The 20358-nt window shown below is 35.1% G+C and overlaps 1 protein-coding gene across 4 annotated transcripts in view; it reads right to left on the reverse strand.

The window, feature by feature from the left end:
- LOC117124464 (probable cysteine desulfurase) overlaps nucleotides 1-18963 on the reverse strand; it is a 32000-nt gene extending 13037 nt beyond the window's left edge. The window contains exons 1-9 of one of the 4 annotated variants that reach the window (XM_033270694.1): nucleotides 18417-18963; nucleotides 18061-18189; nucleotides 17716-17847; nucleotides 6401-6754; nucleotides 5007-5037; nucleotides 4053-4296; nucleotides 3287-3352; nucleotides 2615-2680; nucleotides 712-853 (exon numbers count right to left, since the gene is read on the reverse strand). In XM_033270694.1, coding sequence (XP_033126585.1) covers nucleotides 712-853; nucleotides 2615-2680; nucleotides 3287-3352; nucleotides 4053-4296; nucleotides 5007-5037; nucleotides 6401-6754; nucleotides 17716-17847; nucleotides 18061-18189; nucleotides 18417-18618 — 1366 coding nt within the window. In that variant the 5' untranslated portion in view covers nucleotides 18619-18963. Of the gene's footprint in view, nucleotides 1-711; nucleotides 854-2614; nucleotides 2681-3286; nucleotides 3353-4052; nucleotides 4297-5006; nucleotides 5038-6400; nucleotides 6755-10248; nucleotides 10465-14920; nucleotides 15344-17715; nucleotides 17848-18060; nucleotides 18190-18416 lie in introns of those variants that run through there. The other 3 variants (XM_033270695.1, XM_033270696.1, XM_033270697.1) reach the window with 3 other exon arrangements.
- Between the last annotated feature and the right edge of the window lie 1395 nt (nucleotides 18964-20358).

A 20358-nucleotide genomic window follows, 5' to 3' on the forward strand; every position in this document is an offset into this window, starting at 1 on the left:
TATATATATATATATATATATATATATATGCTTAAATCAATATGATAGGCTATATATACATATATACATATATATTTAAATTTATATATATAATATATACCAGATATATATATATATATATATTTATATATATATATAATATATTGTGTGTGCTCTTGTAACTAAACTAAGCAAGTCAAATGAGGGCAAATTGTATTGTAACCCGGAACTTCGTTAATTACATTGTTAGAAACGTAGGAGGAGTCTTTCATTATTCTGAAAAGAAAAACAGTTCTAACTCGAAAGATATGAGTCATATACTTATATATAAATATTATCATCTCATAATGAACTTGTAAACTATACTATCAGGCACTCTGTGGTATCTCAATACAAACACAAGGAGATAGACAATGATGTGAGCGATTATTAAGGTATTTACCATTAAAGCCGCATAGGGTGAATACCTACCATTATCATAATTGATAATGGCTCATAATTATTTGGTTTGATGACCTACTTTTTAAAGGTATTGTGTCGACTGTAATATCGAAGCCAAGCTATCGGTAGTACTTAAATACATACCTGTTTATGTTGAAATAATAAAAACTAAAATTCAAATTCCTTTTATAAATTAATGTATCTTCAAATTACGTAAGTTATTAAGGCCTATATCATCTTCCAATATTAAAAATGTTTGGCCTACTTATAATAATGTTGACAAAATAATACCTGCTGTTGCATAGTCCCAGCATGATAGTGCTCCATATTCGTGCAACAGTGAAGCAACATCCAAGGTGTCTGTTAGTATACCTGTTACGTTGGAAGCCGCTGAAAAGCAACCCATCAAGAAACGACCCTTACTTCTAAACCTCTGTAAAGATATAAACCAGGTGATGCATTACAGCTAACTTCAGTATACGGTAGTAGTCTTTAATTTTTAATATTATTACTTAAAATAATTCTGTACATTTCAAATTTGCAATAAAATCATTCTTATCTTGTATCTAGTAATAGCAGTAGTAGCAGTAGCAGCAGCCTCAGCGGGGGGAGCATTTGCTAGACCCCCTGCCGTCCGAAGAACGAATAGGTCGTCGGACCAAAAATTAAAAAAATAATAAGAATTTGCCTATCTAAATAACGTTTTTTTGACTACCGACCTCTAATAGTGTGCTTAAAAGCACATTTAGGACCAAATTAAGCCATAAAAACTCTCTCCATGAACCCTAACAGGGATTTTGTTATTTCGGGCCGTCGACCGAGGCTTCGTCTCACCTTGGTCCGCACACCTCCGTTGGACACTTCGGACCCCTTGTCGGCAAATATCTGTCGCCATCGCTGAGTAAATGAGGATGATGATGGTGAGGATGAGGATCAGTATTATATATCATGAGAAGTATGAAATAAAGAGGAAGCAAATGGAGTGTACGAGAAAAGGTAAAGGAAGAAAAAAGCTGACGGTGGGACGTTTTCGTGTATTAGTCGATAAGATGGAAACTACATACATTAGATTATAAAGATTGTTTAAGATGGACAAAAAATTATAAATAAAATAGATGCAATAAGATTTCAATCTTTGTAAGTAGTGTTATACGAGAGGTCATACCTTTATAAATCTATAAACAGCACAGAACAAAGCAACTAAGTTGTCTTACTTATTCAACGATTAGTCTTTCTCAGAACGTGTTGTGAATTTATAAACACTTAGGCCTATTGAATTCAAGAGCTCGTTAGCAAAAATCTGGAGTGGCCCTTAAGCAAAAATGTAAATGTTATGAAGTTATTCAAGAAATCTATGTGCTTAAAGTATCGAGATAGATCAAAAAGGTAGGCATAGGTACATACAAAATTGGCCTAATGATAATAATTCAAAAATCATTATTTATCCCTTAATTAAATAATAGGCTAATATTAGTTCATTCATTTGTTCATTGATTTCTTGAAAGTAAAAATTAAACACACCATCACACCACAACAAAAAAAAATATCAAAACAAAACAAAACCAAACAAAAACTCAACATCATAATCAATGGTATTTAAAAGGCTTATTATCCTCTTCCTAGTTGTCATTGCGAATTTTGTTTCTTGTACACGAAAATATCCGTTTGACTTGTGCCAACAATTGAATGTCATTTTGGGCCATCATCAAAACAACTTCGGAATCCCTTTTGCTTAAGGTTCTAATCGAGTTTATGTAAGTTTATTAAGCAAATTATGTAATTTGCTTAATGGGAACGTATGTTCTTATCCACTTGCAAGATATGAGAAATAAAGCATGGAGACTGTATTGTTTCTGGTGTCTGATGTTGACGTGCTAATGACACAAAACCGATGTGACAAGAGTTTTCGGTCCATGTGAATTCATCATTCTGAGCCTAAAACTTAAATAGTGAATTAGGCCATTAGGTAGGAAATTCGTCCCTTTCCATTTGGTTTGGACTGCAGGTGGAGGGGATAAATTGTCTATCCTATAACTGTGACGCATATGTACTAAACAAACGTGAGCCTATTATTGTATTTATATAAGACTTGACGTTGCTTCTTAAACAAGCTGCTCTGTCGGAATCCATTAAATACATAGACCCCTTTTGACTAATATACTTTTGACCAAAAACATTATTGAAAATAACAAACCTTGAGATTTTGCTTGAGATGTTCAAGGTCAAGTGTTCCCCTGGGTGTGTCTTTGATGCGAATCACCTGGGGGTATGGAAAGGTTGTATTATTAGACAATTATATACTGGTAGTTTAAGTAATACTACAGTATATAATAAGTGACATAAATTTATCATTCACGGATATATCCGAATTTCGAGGATTCGATCGATTGATTGTTAGGCCTATAAGCATACTTGAAGGTGTTAGGTCTGTGATGAAATCTGGAAAACCTCAAAATCAATTGAAAAAAAAAATATTTAAAATAATCAATAAAGTTACCAACTTCAAATGAGGTATAGACAATAAAAATTCAGTTTTCTCAAAGAATTTCATTTGGTTCCATAACCAGGTTTTTTTACAATTCACTTGTCATTGATTTTTAGAATTCACTACACTACTTGACTACTAGCCATTGCAAAAGTATAGAAAATGTGTCCGTGTAAATTCTTGGCAAGGAAATTGTTTAGCCGCGCTCAGTACAATATTCTCAGTAAACACAAACTATAATGATACACCACAGACAACAAAAGAATTGGAACAGGATGATTGCATTCGCAGCATGAGTGTGGCGTCACAAATGACGTAAACAATCTAATCCACCATATTAACTAGATAAAGTGTCAAAAATTATGCACGTAAGCTTTATACCTTTGCGCCTGATTCTTTCCATGGAAGAAGGTTGCTGTGATGTTCATAAGGTCCAACAAAAACTACCTGTATAATTAAAGGAATCATTGTAAATTAAACACCATTTATCCATTGCGATAAATTGTTAATTTACACAAATCCGTTAACAGTTCTTAATTATCGATTTCTTCTTCTTCTTGCGTTTTCTAAAGCATTAGAAACTAGTTATAGTTATGATAAACACAAATTTACATTGAAATGCCTGAACAATTATTTTCGCCCGCGACTTATAACATTACGCAAGGGTAGACAAATTAAAGATGCACTGTTGTTCTTCATGTATATTTTACTTTACACTTTATTACTTAATTATTTTTTGTAACCATTTCTCATTGTGGCAATGAGGAAAAGTCCCATGTTCTGCTTTACAAACAGACAAAGGAAGTCTAGTTATTACTTTACATATTTGCCTCTTCCTATAAGGGTCGAATAGCGCATTATCCTTAATGGACTGATTGCTTTAGTAAAAGAAACTCTTAGATTCTATACCACTTCTCTTCAAACAACTGTATCAGGTATTCAATCAGATTACGTTCCTTCCTCTGTAAGCCTACACTCTTCTCTTATTTACATTGTACAGTACTTCCAACTTTCTTAGTCAATGTCCTGAAAACTTAACCTGGAAAGCTTATTAAGCCGAATCTTCACACATTTATTTATTTATTTTTATTTGATCAATGTGTTATACATATATGTTATATATATATATTTCTGTTTTTATTCTTACCGCCTTCTTGGCTTTGCTTTTGAGATCAAGAGCGTTGACTAATTTGTGGATTGCCCCCGTCGTACCGCTCCCGGTGAAAATACACGTGTCCTGGTCGCTGGCGTTTACGCACTTTTTAATGATCTCACGAGCTTCTTCACGAAATCTGGTTGTCTGTTTCGCCATGACACTTGTTGTAGTGTGTGTGTTAGCGTATAATGGTTGTACATGCTCTGTAATGTATTCTTCGATAAATTTCAATGGCCTACAAGAAAAATATAAGCCATGTACTACTTTCACATGTAATTTTAAAATAGGAACAATTAACATGGTGATGACATAATTAATGTCGAAATATTGAATCCCGACACGATGGTGCATTTCGATACTTGGAGTAGACCTATCTATTATACTATATTATCTGAGATTAATCAGTGAACCTTTCGGTTTTAACATGATATGCCTATGCCTACAGCTTACTGTATGGTTGAAAAGCCAAATACATTATAAAGGAGGTTAACCATTATTAGAATTTGCAGGCCTAGAAGAAATCAAAACAGCGAGAGGTTTTGCTGGGCATGATGGGCTATATACTAACCGAAATAGTATTAATAGGTCTAATATTCTTGAACTTAAACAATATAAAGTCAGTAGTACCAATTTTACTAATCCTCAATGTTTCAGCAATTGCCGCCTTTAATAGTCCTAGTCCTATATTTGGTAAATTAAATAACAAGATTGTGATAATTTTTTAAAGATATTTTGGCACAGGCTGATTTTGTAAGTTCAAGGTTCGTGGCAAGTAAATGCGACCCAGGTACCGTCACTCTAATCGTCTTTAGGCTATTATAAATGCGGATATTCAAAAACATTGATTATTTCCAGTATGTGCTCACCAATTAAAATACAACTTATTGGAAAGACTTATTAAATTTCCTCGAAATGAGGTTATTGAAAGGAAACAATAATACAAACCTGCCTGAAGCCGTATAGTCACAGTAAGTAACTGAAAAACACAAACATAAAAACAACAGAATTAGTTAATATAATGTATACATTTGATGTTAAGTGCAAGATACTTTACTTACACTTTATTCATAGTTTGCCGCAGACATAATGCCAGTAAATTAATTTGCTCAAGTGCAATGAATAAGAAATAAAAATAAACTACTGATGCTGGTTATTGTGTTATTAAATCTAAGGCTGATCATATAAGGACGTAATTCATCACACAATGGCAATGCTATTTTAACTGGGATTGACCAATGATGCTGGTTGAATATTTAGGACCCTAAGCCATTTTTACTTCGTTCTAGTTCGATGACTTTCGAATACTTTTACGGTACGTTGAAATATAACAAAATGATTCCAATACCTTTTACAATAGAACTTATATATTATGACGGGATTTTCAATGTTATTGATTTCTATATTAATCGAGGATAAAAGCTTGTTGATTCTCGATTTTTCCTTCCAGGCTTAAAAGGCAATTATTAATATTCGTAGATTTGTTTATGGGTATTTCCGTACAGTATAATGAAACATTATACAGGCCTAATCTGTTAAAGCGAATGGTACTACTGTATTATTAAGGTCTAGCTTTATTTCTCTTGCTGACAATACTCATTATGTTTTTTACGGATTGAATTTTCTTGTTAAGTTAGGCCTATAATAGGTTCTGTCATTCTTAAATTTGTATTTCTCAAAATTAATAAGCTGTTTTTAGTGGTGGCTTCAGTATTAGTGTTGTCCTGGTAACTGTCTTGTTTAAGACTACTTATTCTTAGTTATTAATTATGACTTAGCATACAGTATTCCAAAAGAGGGAGAAAAAATTGAGTTATAGAGAGGAAAGCGGGGAAAAGGGAGTGAACCCATGAGTTCAGTGGCGATCCAGCAGCGGGTGAAAGAAGAGCTCGATTGTTTACCACTTATTTACACCAACCATGGTGGGGCAGAGGTGGGCGTGGCGGCATGGACTTTATATCGTGCCCCTTACCCCAGTCAGAAAATCTCTGGATCCGCCCCTGAAGCCTTTATCTTGTCATTTGCTTGAAAGGGAATCTCATTTAGGCATTATATAAATATATTTGGTTGGCGACAAAGGAAGGAGTTGCGATATGCCGACGTGACCCAAATATAATAGAATACCAAAATACCAAAAACTAAGATTAATAGCTGAGAACAAATGAATATCTAAACAAAATGCGCTTGGTTGAAGGTCTAATATTGCAATATGGCAGACTCAAATATAATAGCCTACACTACATGTACTAGTGGGGTGCATTATACCAAGCATTTTTAAAAATGACACTGATACAAGCCAAACTTTGAGAAGAAAGATATTAATATATTGTGATCTACTATACCTTTTCTTTCGCCATAAGGTCCCACGAAAGAAGCATCTTTACCTATGACGCTCTCGTCAACATATCGCATCATTTGTTCAGGGTCGTCCTCGATATCTTCATCGCTGTCGTCACAGCCATCCTCTTCATTAACTATCGCTAGATCTTCCTCACCTGATCTGCTGTTTAATCTTGCCATATGCATAGAACTTTGCCTTTTGAAACTTTTACTAAATTTATGAAATGATGACACCCGTGAAACGCCTCGATTGTTGTTTTCATTCCGACCACTTGGTGCAAAAACTTCGCTGTCACCTCCGTTTACCTGATCTGAATTCTTACCTGGGACTTCCTCTTCTTCTAGTTCATCTTTAACTGGGGATAAATTGAAAGATTTAAGATCGTCAAAAGAAACTTTAACTTTTCTTTTCTCGGTTATATCAGCTGTAGGTTTCGGCATAGGAGTTACAGCCGGATCTTCTAAATCATTTCTGAAGCTAACTGTTTGTTTAGGCCGAGAAGATTTAATAATCCCACGGCAAGCCATGGCTGTGGACAAGGCTGGCGGTTGGATAACTGAATCCTCACACACTTTAAATTCAATGGTCGACTAAAATGTTCTGTAAAAACTATACTGTCTTATCTTCACAAATACAGATACATGACTGATCATATGCTTGAGGTTTCTTGATGAGAAAACACATAATTGATCTTATCAACTTCCAAAAACATATCAACTTGTCATCAGTGATCTCCCCCAGAAGATTGCTCATTTTGACTGTTTAAAATCGCCATGGTAATAGAAACAATACCATTAGATAAAGAGATAAAATACCTACAAATTCGTTATCTATAAAATAAACCGCCATCCTATTGGAGTCAGAAGGCCCTGAACTATTAATTAATTTCTAATGAAACATCAGCCTATACCAATGAACTCCGTCAAATACGCCTTCGGGAGTGGGGTATAATACGCTGCTTTAACCGATGTGCCGTATGGGATTATTAGAACCATAGAACTAAACACATTCGTAACAGTATTGAAAAGTGAAAATAGGGACCAACGCAAATGCAACCACAAATACTTGCGGTAGATGAGTAAATGTTTTGAAAATAATTACTAACATCTGTGAACATTATTCATAACACCTGTAGTCGAGACTTTCGCTTAAAATTTGTTTACATCTGATCACTTTTCATTCATTTCAATAAAATATCATTTGATCCATTAAAAAAAAAAACAGTAACAAGAAAGTGAAAATAAAAAAATAGACATTAAGCACTGTTTTTAATTTGAGAAGCCTTTGGGTTGAATCCTTCGCAATCAATGACTATATCAACTTGACGTGTAAATGTTGAATGGATGCAAGGCCTTATACAGATTGAATACCAATGAATTATCCAGACAGATATTAGACACAATAACAGTATTTATATCGTATTATAATTGCACGGATCGGCACCTAGCCGGTTAAAAGACATAAGCCTATTAATGTATATCGAATTAAAGGGTTTATTAAACTTTTGACACCACGAAGCTCTCTCTATAGCTTCCTAATCTGTACCGTCATGGATGATATTTGGCGAAATATTGGAGCTAAAATGCTTCAATTTGAATTCAGATTATTTTATTCTCACGAGGTCTAGGTCTAGTTAGGCTGGTTTTTAAAAAATAAGAAAACATTTTATAAACTGCTTAAAATTGATTAAAAATAATAACAAATTGAGGCTGAGGTAAAATTTAAATGTTTTTATTTTTTTCTTTTAATCCTAGAAAAACCAACCAAAAAAATTCTTTTGGTCCTATCTCTATGGATATATACCCTCTACAACACAGTGCAGTAATATACTGCTGTACAATAATAATTTTCTATCTTTGAAGCAAGAACAAAATAAGAACAATTTGAGCCTAAAATTGGTAAAAATAAAATACAATGAGCCTGTGCAAAATGTTTCTGGTTCTTATAAAGAAAATTATAGGTCTACGTGTTTCCTATTTCAAAGCATACTTATTTACATAGGCCTACTTATTAATGTATTATTATTATTATTATTATTATTATTATTATTATTATTATTGTTGTTGTTGTGTTCTCTAATAACCATATAATAATAAACAGAAACGAACAAAATATTCACTTTTCGTAAAACATATCTTAAAATATGTGTTAATTAATACTGTGTTTTATCTTTATCTTTATTTCCCTCTCTCCTTTTAATTTTTAATTTGAAATTTATTCTCAACAATCATTTATAGACTGAAGTCTTCTGTAAAAAATAAATGTATTATTCGCGGTATGTGACCTTAAAACACAAATTGACATAAAAACATGCTAACAACAAACCCTGGATTAACGTAGATTATTGTTAAAAAGTCCTTTGGTATGACTATAACTTGTTATTAAAACCCTGTGCTGTGATTGTAAAATTCGTATGTGCGTACATATAATTAATCTACAATCATTTTCCTTTAGAGGGGAATTTCTTTGGAGTTCGGTAGTTACGGTAGGCCCGTCCAGTTCCAATGTTCTGAGAAAATACTGTAGTGTTATTCTGTTCACAAGGAAAACAACTTCACTCTCCAAACTCGCAATAATCTGAGCTACTACTACTTTTAGGCCTAACTTACAACTTTCATAATTTCACCGGATACAAATCAATACTAACTTTATTTTTGCTGTCATTGTAAAGAAGTAAAAAAGAAACGAATAATTTGAGAACAGAAATGGATAATAAAGAATAAATGAATAGGATATGTCGGGTATGACTGCGAACTCATGTTACAAAGAGTATGAGGTATCGAAACGGATTTAAGCAATAATTGCTGTCTCTTATACACATCTAGATGTGTATAAGAGACAGCAATAGGACAGATAAATGGTAAATGGGTAATGTATAATTCGGATTAAATGATACTGACCATATGGTTCTTATAAAATAACAAAAAATAATAATTGCTTCCGACCTGCGCTCGAGGTGTCATCGTAAATCATAGGACACTTGACCTATATGTGGGTATGGTATTTTCAAAGACAAATGGTACCGGTAAGTAGGCTTAAACAGTACTGTATTAGGCAATTACTATACTACAAAATCACATCTGCTGCACAAAGATACAAATAAGACCAAACAGAATTTTACACACAGGGTATTTTTTTTCTCTTGATTTGTTGGTTTTTTTTTTCTCAAAAATATTATAGGTTTTTTTTAATTTGTTTTCTTTATAATTCAAAAAACTATATTTTAAATTTTCCTTATTTTCCTTATTTTTAGGCAATTTAAGTCTCAGTGTTCTCATAAAAAGTTTTCTTATTAAAGAAAAAATTCTAGAAGTGTAGGCCTACGTACTGGCTATCTTTTATTAACAACATAACCACACCCAGTTGACTCGTCACAATCATACACCCTGATAATGGAGCCCTGTCTTAATACCGGAACCAGCACTCGTATACACCAGACAAATTGACAATAGATAGTGATTTTGTAAACAGAAACAGATCCAAAATTAAACAAACATTTTTATATACAAATCCAATATTACCAGCCAATTTAAGCGTCAAGGCAAAATATATAAAGTCCTACAGGAAATTTGTATTTAACTGTTAGTTAATTGACGGGTAAAATTTGTTCTTATCAAATTTTCAATCGTGAAATACTAATTTACTTAAATATAAAAATTAGGCAATTCAAATATAGAATTGTAATTTTTGTACCTCATAACAGACAGTGGATTCAACCAATAAAAGTTGGCAAAATCGAACAAGTCAATGGAAAGCGATCAAGACAACAAAAAAAAAGTAATAATTTGCTAACCAGCATTGCTCTAAACGAATCGCTGTGTATATTATTTTTACCAACTATAGACCTACCTCACTTTACACTAATAGAATTAGGATGCAATGCATATATTTAGATCCACAAATGTAGTAGCTCAACAATTACTACGGTATTGCTCGCTGATTTCCTTTTAGTTCTTTTACTCTCTACGTCACAAGAATTTTCAAGATAATAGTTTAAAGATTTTTAGGTTATATATTTATAATGCTAAAGTTAACCACGTCACTCTGGTACCCTGTCTCGATTGGTGTATTACACATTCCATACTATTTTAACAACAATGTCGTTAGTCCAAAGGCACCTTAAAAGTAATTCAGCCCAATACAATGTGTAATGTACTGATGTAAAAGTCTGATGCGAAGGTGCCAAAATCTAACCCGGATTTACATAACAATAGTATCTGTTTATATATATCCAAGACAAAGATATTCTACAGGGAAATTTACAATATATAGCCGGCCTACATTGCGGTTTATCTACAAATAAATAAATATTTGGACAGAAATTTATTTATTTCGCCCTTACATTATTAAGGAGAATAATCAAACAACTTGATCATGTGGACATAGAAACGTCGCTATTTTTGCGCATATCACGATAGTTCCATGGTATGTGGAATGACTCGTTATTGTCATTCAATACTGTTTTGGAATGTTATGTTTAGTAAGACAACTCCTACGTGTTTTATAACTTTATTTTTGCTGTCATTGTAAAGAAGTAAAAAAGAAACGAATAATTTGAGAACAGAAATGGATAATAAAGAATAAATGAATAGGATATGTCGGGTATGACTGCGAACTCATGTTACAAAGAGTATGAGGTATCGAAACGGATTTAAGCAATAATTGAGTGTATTTATTCTTTCATTTGCGCTATAGTCCTATCATGAGGAAAAACTATCCAACACAGTTAATTAGTTGGGTTGTATGGAGTACTATGGAGCCAATAAGTTCCCCTTCCTCCCTCCCTGGTACCACCAGCCATGGTTGTACACGCACTGCAGCATTGTATTAAATGGAGAAATAAGCTGTGAAATTAAAGAATAGGTTGTATGATTAAGTTCAATTCAAACATCCTGTCTACACATATGTAATTCCCCAGCATCGAGGGCGTAATCCATAGTCCCTTTCTTCCTTAGTACAGTGTAGCAAATCCCAACTCGCGGATTGAGTTTGAATAGCAATATTTTTATAGTTACCACAGTTAACCTCGTACATAAAAGTTAAATTAAAATATCTAATAAATATTTAAAATGCATCTTGATTAATCGATGCCTTTTGACATTATTTTGCCATTTCTTCTGGATGCATCCTTAGAAAAAAAAAAAACATTTATACCGTGAGCAGAGTAAACCATGATAAACATAGAATTGATTCATATAATAATTGCGGATGAGAGCTTGGAATGAATGGAATGAAATGATGAAAGACAAAAGAAAAAGTTCTAATATAATAGCAGATGGGTAAAGCTTGCTTTTGCCGACAATTTCGTAAACTTAGTCTAAAAATTCACAAAGCTATTATATATCAATGTGCAACCCTCTACCCTGCATGATTTATGACGTGAACATTTTTTTCCATACAAGTGCTACACAGTCGCTACAGCGTTTTCACTGCAATCATTGCATACGTAGCTGTCCGATCCCCGACGCAATCAGGATGCTCCCTGATTCAACTGACCAATCAACGTCGCCAAAGGAGTCGACGATAGCATGTAGCGTTTTTATGGAAACCAAGATTTAATTGAAAAAAAAATGGGTAGGAAGGTCTACCTAACTCTCATCAGATTAAATGTCTCGTCTGAGTCAATCAGGAAGGTAATAACTGTATTAAGAGACGTGAAATACTACTTATATCTCTTACCTGATAGGTAGGCCTATTATGGCCCACGGAATATTTGAAGGGTAGTTCAGTTTCTGTTCATATTTACTCTACTGACCATTAATCGTATTAAACAAGATAAATAACGTTGAGGTCACCTGTTGTTATTGGGTATTGGTCATGCAGAACAGTGAAACGAAATTTGGTACCATATTTTGTGGCACTCCATTTCATGTTCTCTAAAGCCTGGTGTACTGTGTAGCGCAACGATGAATTCGTCTGCGCTCCATGCGAGTTCGTGCCCTACGCAACGTCAGTTCGTTGACCGTCGGTACATGAAAAGATTCGTGTCCATACAATCGCTACACGGTAGCTACAGTGTTTTTAGTGCAATCAGAGAACAGTTAAATTACATTTACATTAAATTTAACTGTTCCCTGGTGCAAGCGTTTTACTGCGTAGTATTCCTAGACGCAATAGGGAAGACTCCACGACTCGACCGACCAATCAGCATCACCGAAAGCTGTCGGCGACAGAGTGTAGCAATTGTATTGAAACCCAGTTCCGGGCACACGCTGCGTTGTACGACGGTTGTAAGACCGTCGGCCCACAAATCCATTTTAGCTCTGTGAGCGCATGAAGACACGCCAACGACATAACATTGAATATGGATTTGGGCGTGCCTCTTTGCTTTGACTTCCCAAGAATCGCGTCGGCCTAAGATATTACGGCATAAAACCAGGTAGAAATGTGTTAAATGCATTGTGGTAACTTAATAATAACATCCTACAACAATAGGCCCCTACAATATCAATCCACGACGTTTGTTATTGCGAAAGTACATGGATTTAACAGGAGGTTGTGTCTTGAACACAAGGGATAACCTTTAGTGATAGACTGCAGCACTATTTGAAATCTTACCCTTTGAAGCTCATTAATAAAAATGTAACAAAAGTTGAAGGGTATCCCTTAAATGTTCCGTAATTTTGGGTTTGGAAAAATGTTATGTACCTCTCTTGTATGAATCACGTGAATATTGTCCTTGGTGGTATATTGTTCAGTTGGGTTATTGTTAGTCAGAGCATGGAGGAATGGTCAGAGATACATAAATACCAAAGGGTAGTGTAAACTGCACAAAACTCAGAATTTTGTCCTAGGCTTCCAAATGCATGTTAAGGGGTCGTTCAACATTATCAACATTTTCACAGGTGTACCAACTGGGTGGAGGGGGTTGAGAAATTTGAGAAACTCTTACACATGCATAAAAATTTTGATTCATAATAACATGCAATATGTAACATAATGGTAAAATTATAATGTAACCATGGATATAATATTCATTTTTAAGCAACCAATGCTTTAGTTGACTTCACAAAAAATGGAGAATGGTTTTGCAAAATCAACATGTTTTTGTACACTTTCAGAGGGAGGGAGGGAACCGAAAAAAAGTACTGTTTGTAAACTTATGAAAATGTTAATATTGCGATTCCATTGGTTTAGCTTGCATGTAAAGCGTTATTACATGTGAAATTATTATAAAATAATAAACTGAAATGTATCCCTCCCACCAGCCATAGTAAATACTATAGGCCAACCATCTGGAATCACAGGTAGGTCTACAAAATTTCAGGTAGGCTAACACCCCAACCTAATATCTAGTAGGCCTACATATTAATGCGAAATTTCAAATTTCACAGATGAAACAGGTTGTTAATCGTCCCAAGGATGCAATAAATTCAAAAAGTTCAAACAAGTTTGAAATACAAATTTTCTATTGGAAAATTAAAGTATAATTGTATTATAGTATTATAATACAAAGCATAACCTAAAGTTTTAACAATTATTCATTATTATTATTATTATTAGCGTTGAAGTATCTTCAATAGAATGTATGACACGGAATTACGAAATTTTAATAGAGAATTAAAACGAAGGACTACTGTTAATGTCATTTAATACCCTGTGGGTAAGTACGACGTGCCAATAGTCAGTCGTGCACTTTAAGTAACAATGACATCTTTGAATGATAAACCAAGCTATTGGCCTCAGGTGGTTTTATATATCGTCAACCAACCATATAATAGGCCTACCCACAGATCATGATAATAACATGCAGGTTAATGTAAAGAATAGAATGTAATGCCTACTGTAAACCCGTCTCATTGATTTCATTCAATTCCGCTCTTGATAAATTGCATAACACTGTATTGTAGTATACCACACGACGTCTGAACAAAAACCCGATTGAACAATGATATACCTAAACCAGGGAGTTGTTATTAACAACTCCCTAACTAAACCAAGGAGATATAAGGCCTAAACATTGGAAATACCAAAGATAATAACGCAAGAAATGTATCACTTGAAAAATTCTAAAATTAGGCTACAATTCTATATACTCAGTAAAGTTAAAAAATAACCAGTGAGTTCCAGTTTCCTGCTGCTTTATGCCAGTTTCCTGTGTTTTATTTTCTTCGGTATACAAGAACATTACAAATAAACTATTAGTATTATTTTGAGACGGCTGTGGTTATTTTAAATAATGTTCCCTTAACTTGACCATTTGTCTGAAAGTGTCCCTTCCCCCGGAAATATTTAAATTTTCTGATTGTGTTTCCCTCTCTACTTTAGGTGGCTTGAGAACCTTACTGTATTGTACTTTGACGACCATGGCTCAGCCTGTTGGCCTCTGTTTATATCTGTTATTGGCTTATGTCCGGTAATTCAGTCATTTTCCACTCTCGAAGGGAAATAGGCCTACAGTATACCGTAAAGTTTCTTAGAATGTAAAACTGGAAGCCATAGTCACAACTTTTGCCACGCTGACAATTTTATCTAGACTAGACTCAAATAATTGACATAAATGCACTTAAAATTTACTCACATCTAACGCTTGGCGTTTTCCGTATTTCTGCCATACTGAATCAGATTAATCGCCGCAAAAATAATGAACAAAATATGAGGTGATACACTTTTCTTCTTCAATCTTTTGTTCGCATAACCAAAGTCTGGTACGGCATAGGAACAGCCACAATTTTTAGTTATAACAGGTTACGAATTTAGTACATGAGTCAAGAAAGTTCCCCACTGGGATCTCACTACAACATCCAATCAAGACCGGGTTGGAAATTGATTTGTAGACATACGATCTGAAGATATTCCAATAATGTTTCCCTGTTGCGATGGCTGAATCTGTACGTCCTAATGTGTATGTCTATAAGGTGTTACTATCTTCCTCTTGGTGGTTGGATCTGATCTGATTGGATTAGAAACTTGACCTTCGGCTACTCCCTCAACAGTACAGTACTGTACAGTAGTTTAAAAATTAACACGTTAAGCATTTGCCCAGCCCTCCTCCTCTTCGTGGCCAATCTAGGGGAGGGTCCCTCTATGAGGAGGAGATGATAGGTGATGGAAGGAATGTGAGGGGACCCTTGCTGGGTGAATGATGTGATTTTATCTCTTGAGGGGACTGATTCGCCGTTGCGCTGGGTGTGGGAGCCTAAGAAGAGTAGGGGAGTGCACGCCCATTTATGTGTAGTCCCTCACAAGTGGCAAGCCATAATAATAATATAGAGTATTGTGATTCTATGTCTGAACACTTATAATATAAGAGCCTGAATGATCAATTAATCAGTGGTGGAGCCAGAGGAGGGGGGGGGGGCAGTGTGGGCATTTTTCCACCCGTCGGACAGGCCTGGACCCGGCGTGCCGTCCGAAGAACGACTAGGTCGTCGGACTAAAAATTTAAAAAAAATAATTTGCCTATTAAAATAACGCTATTTTCATTGCCACTCCCTAATATTGTGGTCTAAAAGCACATTTAGGGCCAAATTAAGCCATAAAAACTCTCCCCATGAACCCTAACAGGGATTTTTTTTTATTCCGGGCCGTCGACCGACGCTTCGTCATCGCCTTGGTTTGGACCCCTCCGACGGTCGGACACGTCGGACCCCTTGTCGGCAAATTTCTGGCGCCACCGCTGCATTTAATATGACACAACGACAAAACGTTCATCTTGCCAACACATAATTATTTTAAAAATGTACATTTTATAGTTTAATCACAGATACTCTTATCTGTTGTTTAATTCATAATTGGTTGGATATTCAATTCATGTTCAACTTTTTGTAGGTCAATTTCAACAAGACGAAGCCTTTAGGACAAACACTTTTACAATAGAGATAATTGCATAGACCTAAATACCGTAATTTTATAGGAGCGATAATTGCACAAAAATTCAAGTACAGTAATTCGATTTATATCTTTCTTGGTATTACTGGAAAATAGTTATAAGGGGCCTACTTCTTTACTGCTAGAATATGTGTAATTGAAAATGTTTAAGTGTGAACGAGTGGCAGGCTTTTCTATGACTCATTTCAGACTTCAGCAAACTCTGATGAGTTTTTCATCGTTTTCTAAAAATAGTAGGCTTACGTCGGGAACGAGCAACGTTCTCTTGTCGTTTTTTTTTACCCCCACGAAGGGCCTCTGGATACCTTATTCCCAGTCGATGAAAGAACACTTCCAAAAGTCACCAACATCTCGGCACCTCGTAGTACTTGGCACCAATCCCACCTCACATCTCCAATATTTCGATCAGTCACGACAATATTAATATTATGTCAAATTGTACCGGTAATAGCTACAGTATTTTGCACAATTATTTAAAAATCTAATAAGACTTGCTTCTACCAACTGAACCCTGGACGGGGAGTAGGCTTACACTCGGTCCTAATCAACGCCGATCTAATGTGTATAACCGATCTGTATCTGCAGGCATACTTTAGTATATAGGTTATACACCTCCAGCTCATCAGACAGACACAATGATATTTGCGTTTCGCTTTATTTGAAAAAACGATTCAAACTCGTTCTGAAGAGTACCGTCTACAATAGATCCATTCGACCTTTTTACAAAAGTGTGCTACGTGTCACCACTTCTACGCCTTTATCGAGTATCAACACAGATTCCCATTCGCGCGTTTTCAATTATTTCTCAAAGCTAACACTAGATTTGTGATATTTTATGTCGAGTGTCACGTAACTATATCTAGGCTATGACTGGACCAGGCCTATGGCTATAGTCTACTGGGTAATGCATGGTGAAATGAAAATCACAGTGTAAATATACGCTATTTTATACAGCTTAACTAAAATTACTTTATAATTGAATGCCCTACCTACTCGTCAATCTCTTACATTCGTTGCGTTTTCCATACACAAACGGCATGCATTCAATCAACACTAAGTATTTGACAAACAATATTATTTCATGACAAATAAAGGTTTATAAAAACAAAAATATTGTCAACGTTACAAATAGGTTACCTCCACTTCACATTATCAATAACCTTAAATTGATGTTGAGGGCGGTATGAGTACCGTATGTGCTTAAAATTGATTTGACAACTTGACGGTTAGGCCTTAACAAATTACACGGCATATCATTTTTAAATATCGTCCAACACAAATCAATAAATTTTTCAATCAAAAATGTTTATACAATCAGTTATTCGAAACATCCAGTTGCTCTGGACCTGAATATAATATTAGGGTGCTAGGAGTGTTTTGAATTAAGACTTAAATTAGGAGAGGACAAATCTAATTAATTTTCTAATAGGCCTCTAACCTATAGGTCAGACTCGTTGAAACGTTTAAACACTAACAAAATCTTACTCTCAAAAGTCACCGTACTGCAGGGCCTGTCCTCTTTCGGACCTTTCGACAACACGCCACGATGTCTCATTACGACTTGGTCACTTGGAGGAACGGATTCATCGCCATTTTCAGTACTACCATTAATGTCACCTACAATTTTCAATCAATCAATCAATCAATCAGCTATTCCAAACTTCCATTAGGTATATACTGTATGTCTAAATGCCGAGTGTTAGGCATAATTGGAGCTAAGACTTACGATAAAAGTGTTAAGGACGGAAAGCAAGCTAAAAATAATAATACTGTAATAAAAAAACAATATGCCTAGAACTGATATTAAATTCTAGAAAGTTATCATCGTACCTTCAAATGTTACCGTACTACGAGGCCTATCCTCTTTCGGACCTGTCGACAGCACACCCCGACGTCTGACCACTTGGTCACTTGGATGGATGAATTCTTCACCAGTTTCATTACTACCATTAATATCACCTACAATTATCCATTATTCAGTCAATCAATAAATAAATCACATAAATCACACATTATATTCAAAAACGTCCATTAGGTGTCGGGCCTAAGCTTAAATAAGGGTGTTTCAGTAAGACTTAGGAAAGGAGAAACAAGCTAAACATTAATAATTCTAAAACATGATTTCTACTTCCTGATCCTACATTTGAGAACAGTTAAACAATATTCACATTAAAATTCGTACTTACTAGTTACCGTACTGGAAGGCGTATCCTCGTTTGGGCCTGTAGACGGCACACCATCACGTCTGACCTCTTGGTCACTCGGAGAGATGGGTTGTTTATTAGTTCCAGTATGAATATTGATACCGTCTACAATTTTTGAACCGTCATCACTTACGATTGAAATTTTCATGTCAAGAATGCTACCTTGCTCTGTGTGTGTAGTCATACTTACGTCTGGCTATTTCCTCAAGTACAAATGGCCTATAGGCCTAGACATGTATCTTTTGACGATCGCTTTATTCGGTTGTCTGCATCAACAACCGTCGGACTGTTTGTAGTGTTGGAATATCCAAACCCACTTGCTTTTGACACAAGTCTTCGTATTTGTAAGCATTGGCCCGTGCAGTTCCACTTGTGGGCACTGATGTGTGGTATCGATGGCGATATTATTGTTGTACAATACTCGTTGGAAAAGCAGAAAAACTGACTATTGCAACTAATTGATGTCACTCCAACAAAATATAATTCCAAGCTTTGATAGAGATTAAATCTTGAAAATATCCGAAGCTGAAGAGGACGTGTAACTGAAATACTGTATATGAGTGAGATTTCACGCACGAGGGAGCAATCAATTCATCCATTGTAGACGTAAAATCACCATGGCCATGATCTTAAAATCTAACAACCCCAATGAAAAACAGAGGTTGAATGGCACGATGTTTTTTTTTATTCTACGTTAGGCCTACATTTTGAACAGGCATAGCAACATATACGGTACGTGTTAGTAAATGAAGTAGACAGGACTTTCAAACAGTGTGGGACAATTTAATAGTGGACCCAATTCAAGAGTGGACCCAATCTACTTCGGACTAATTAAAACGCGTTATTGACTGTTTGTGTAGGCCAGTTATTAAACTGTTATTTGCAGCAGTGGTGGTGGGGTGGGGGTTGGGGGATCCAGAATTTCGCACCGTTCGCCATGGTAAAGGTCAGGGTGAGTGATAAAATATTTTCAAAAATATTAAGTGATTGCGCCACCTTTTTATAAGTGCCACCCGCCTCTCAACCAAAGACAAAAAATATACATAAAATAAATGCAATACATTTTTGCATTAATTAAAAGGGGCTTGTAATTGAATCGGCGGCGCGATGTAGGCTACCGTGATAACGTAGGCTGTTGAGTTTTGTATATGTGACAATGTATGGTTAATCAAAATAAGCGTATGATACAGCACTGTATAAATTGGCAAGTAGGCCTATGCAACGTCTTCCAGGCCCGTTATCCAATGGGTGGCGTGGTGCGATGGTTACAGTTCGGGGTTGGTTATACTGTAAAACCTCCAGAACCCATACTTAACTGCGACCCAGCACGCGTTTTTTTTTTGTTTTTTTTTTTGCTTTCGTCTTTTGCATTGTTGCAAGTGTAACACTTCCAATGTCATTCGTCTCCCACCAGATACTCCCAGATGAAGAAAGGCAAACAGAAGTGTCTTGTCCAAGTAAATACTACAAAATATTTAAAGGCCCGGTTCAGTAATAGGCCTAGTCTTAAAAATTATAATTAATTTAAAAAAAAAGTTTCCCATTCAAGTTTTAATAGAAAAATTAAAAAGCCAAAGATTTTAGAGGCGATTGATTACCTATATTTTGTTCATGTCAATTATGTGTTATTTGTATTTATTTTAAAAAAAAAATGTAAACGTTAATCAGAACCTAATATTGAATATTCAAACAAATACGGCTCGTGTAAAGGTAAAACGTCGGAGCTTCTAGGAACTTGGAGAGAGTAAAATGAGTGTCTAAGGGAAAGCGATTTCTACTTGACAAGTTCCTCTAGTACCAGAATATGCGAAGTTGTTTACATTTCAAGGGGTTAGGGTGCATTAGCACAATATTTGAGAGTGGATTTTACGTATTGTAGGTGTTTTTTCAAACTTGTTTTTAATTTATTTCTATTCTTTTTATG

Source organism: Anneissia japonica, unplaced genomic scaffold (genome assembly GCF_011630105.1).
Source record: "Anneissia japonica isolate Jap-2015-1 unplaced genomic scaffold, ASM1163010v1 scaffold665_len1252844_cov201, whole genome shotgun sequence".
NCBI lineage: Eukaryota > Metazoa > Echinodermata > Crinoidea > Comatulida > Comatulidae > Anneissia > Anneissia japonica.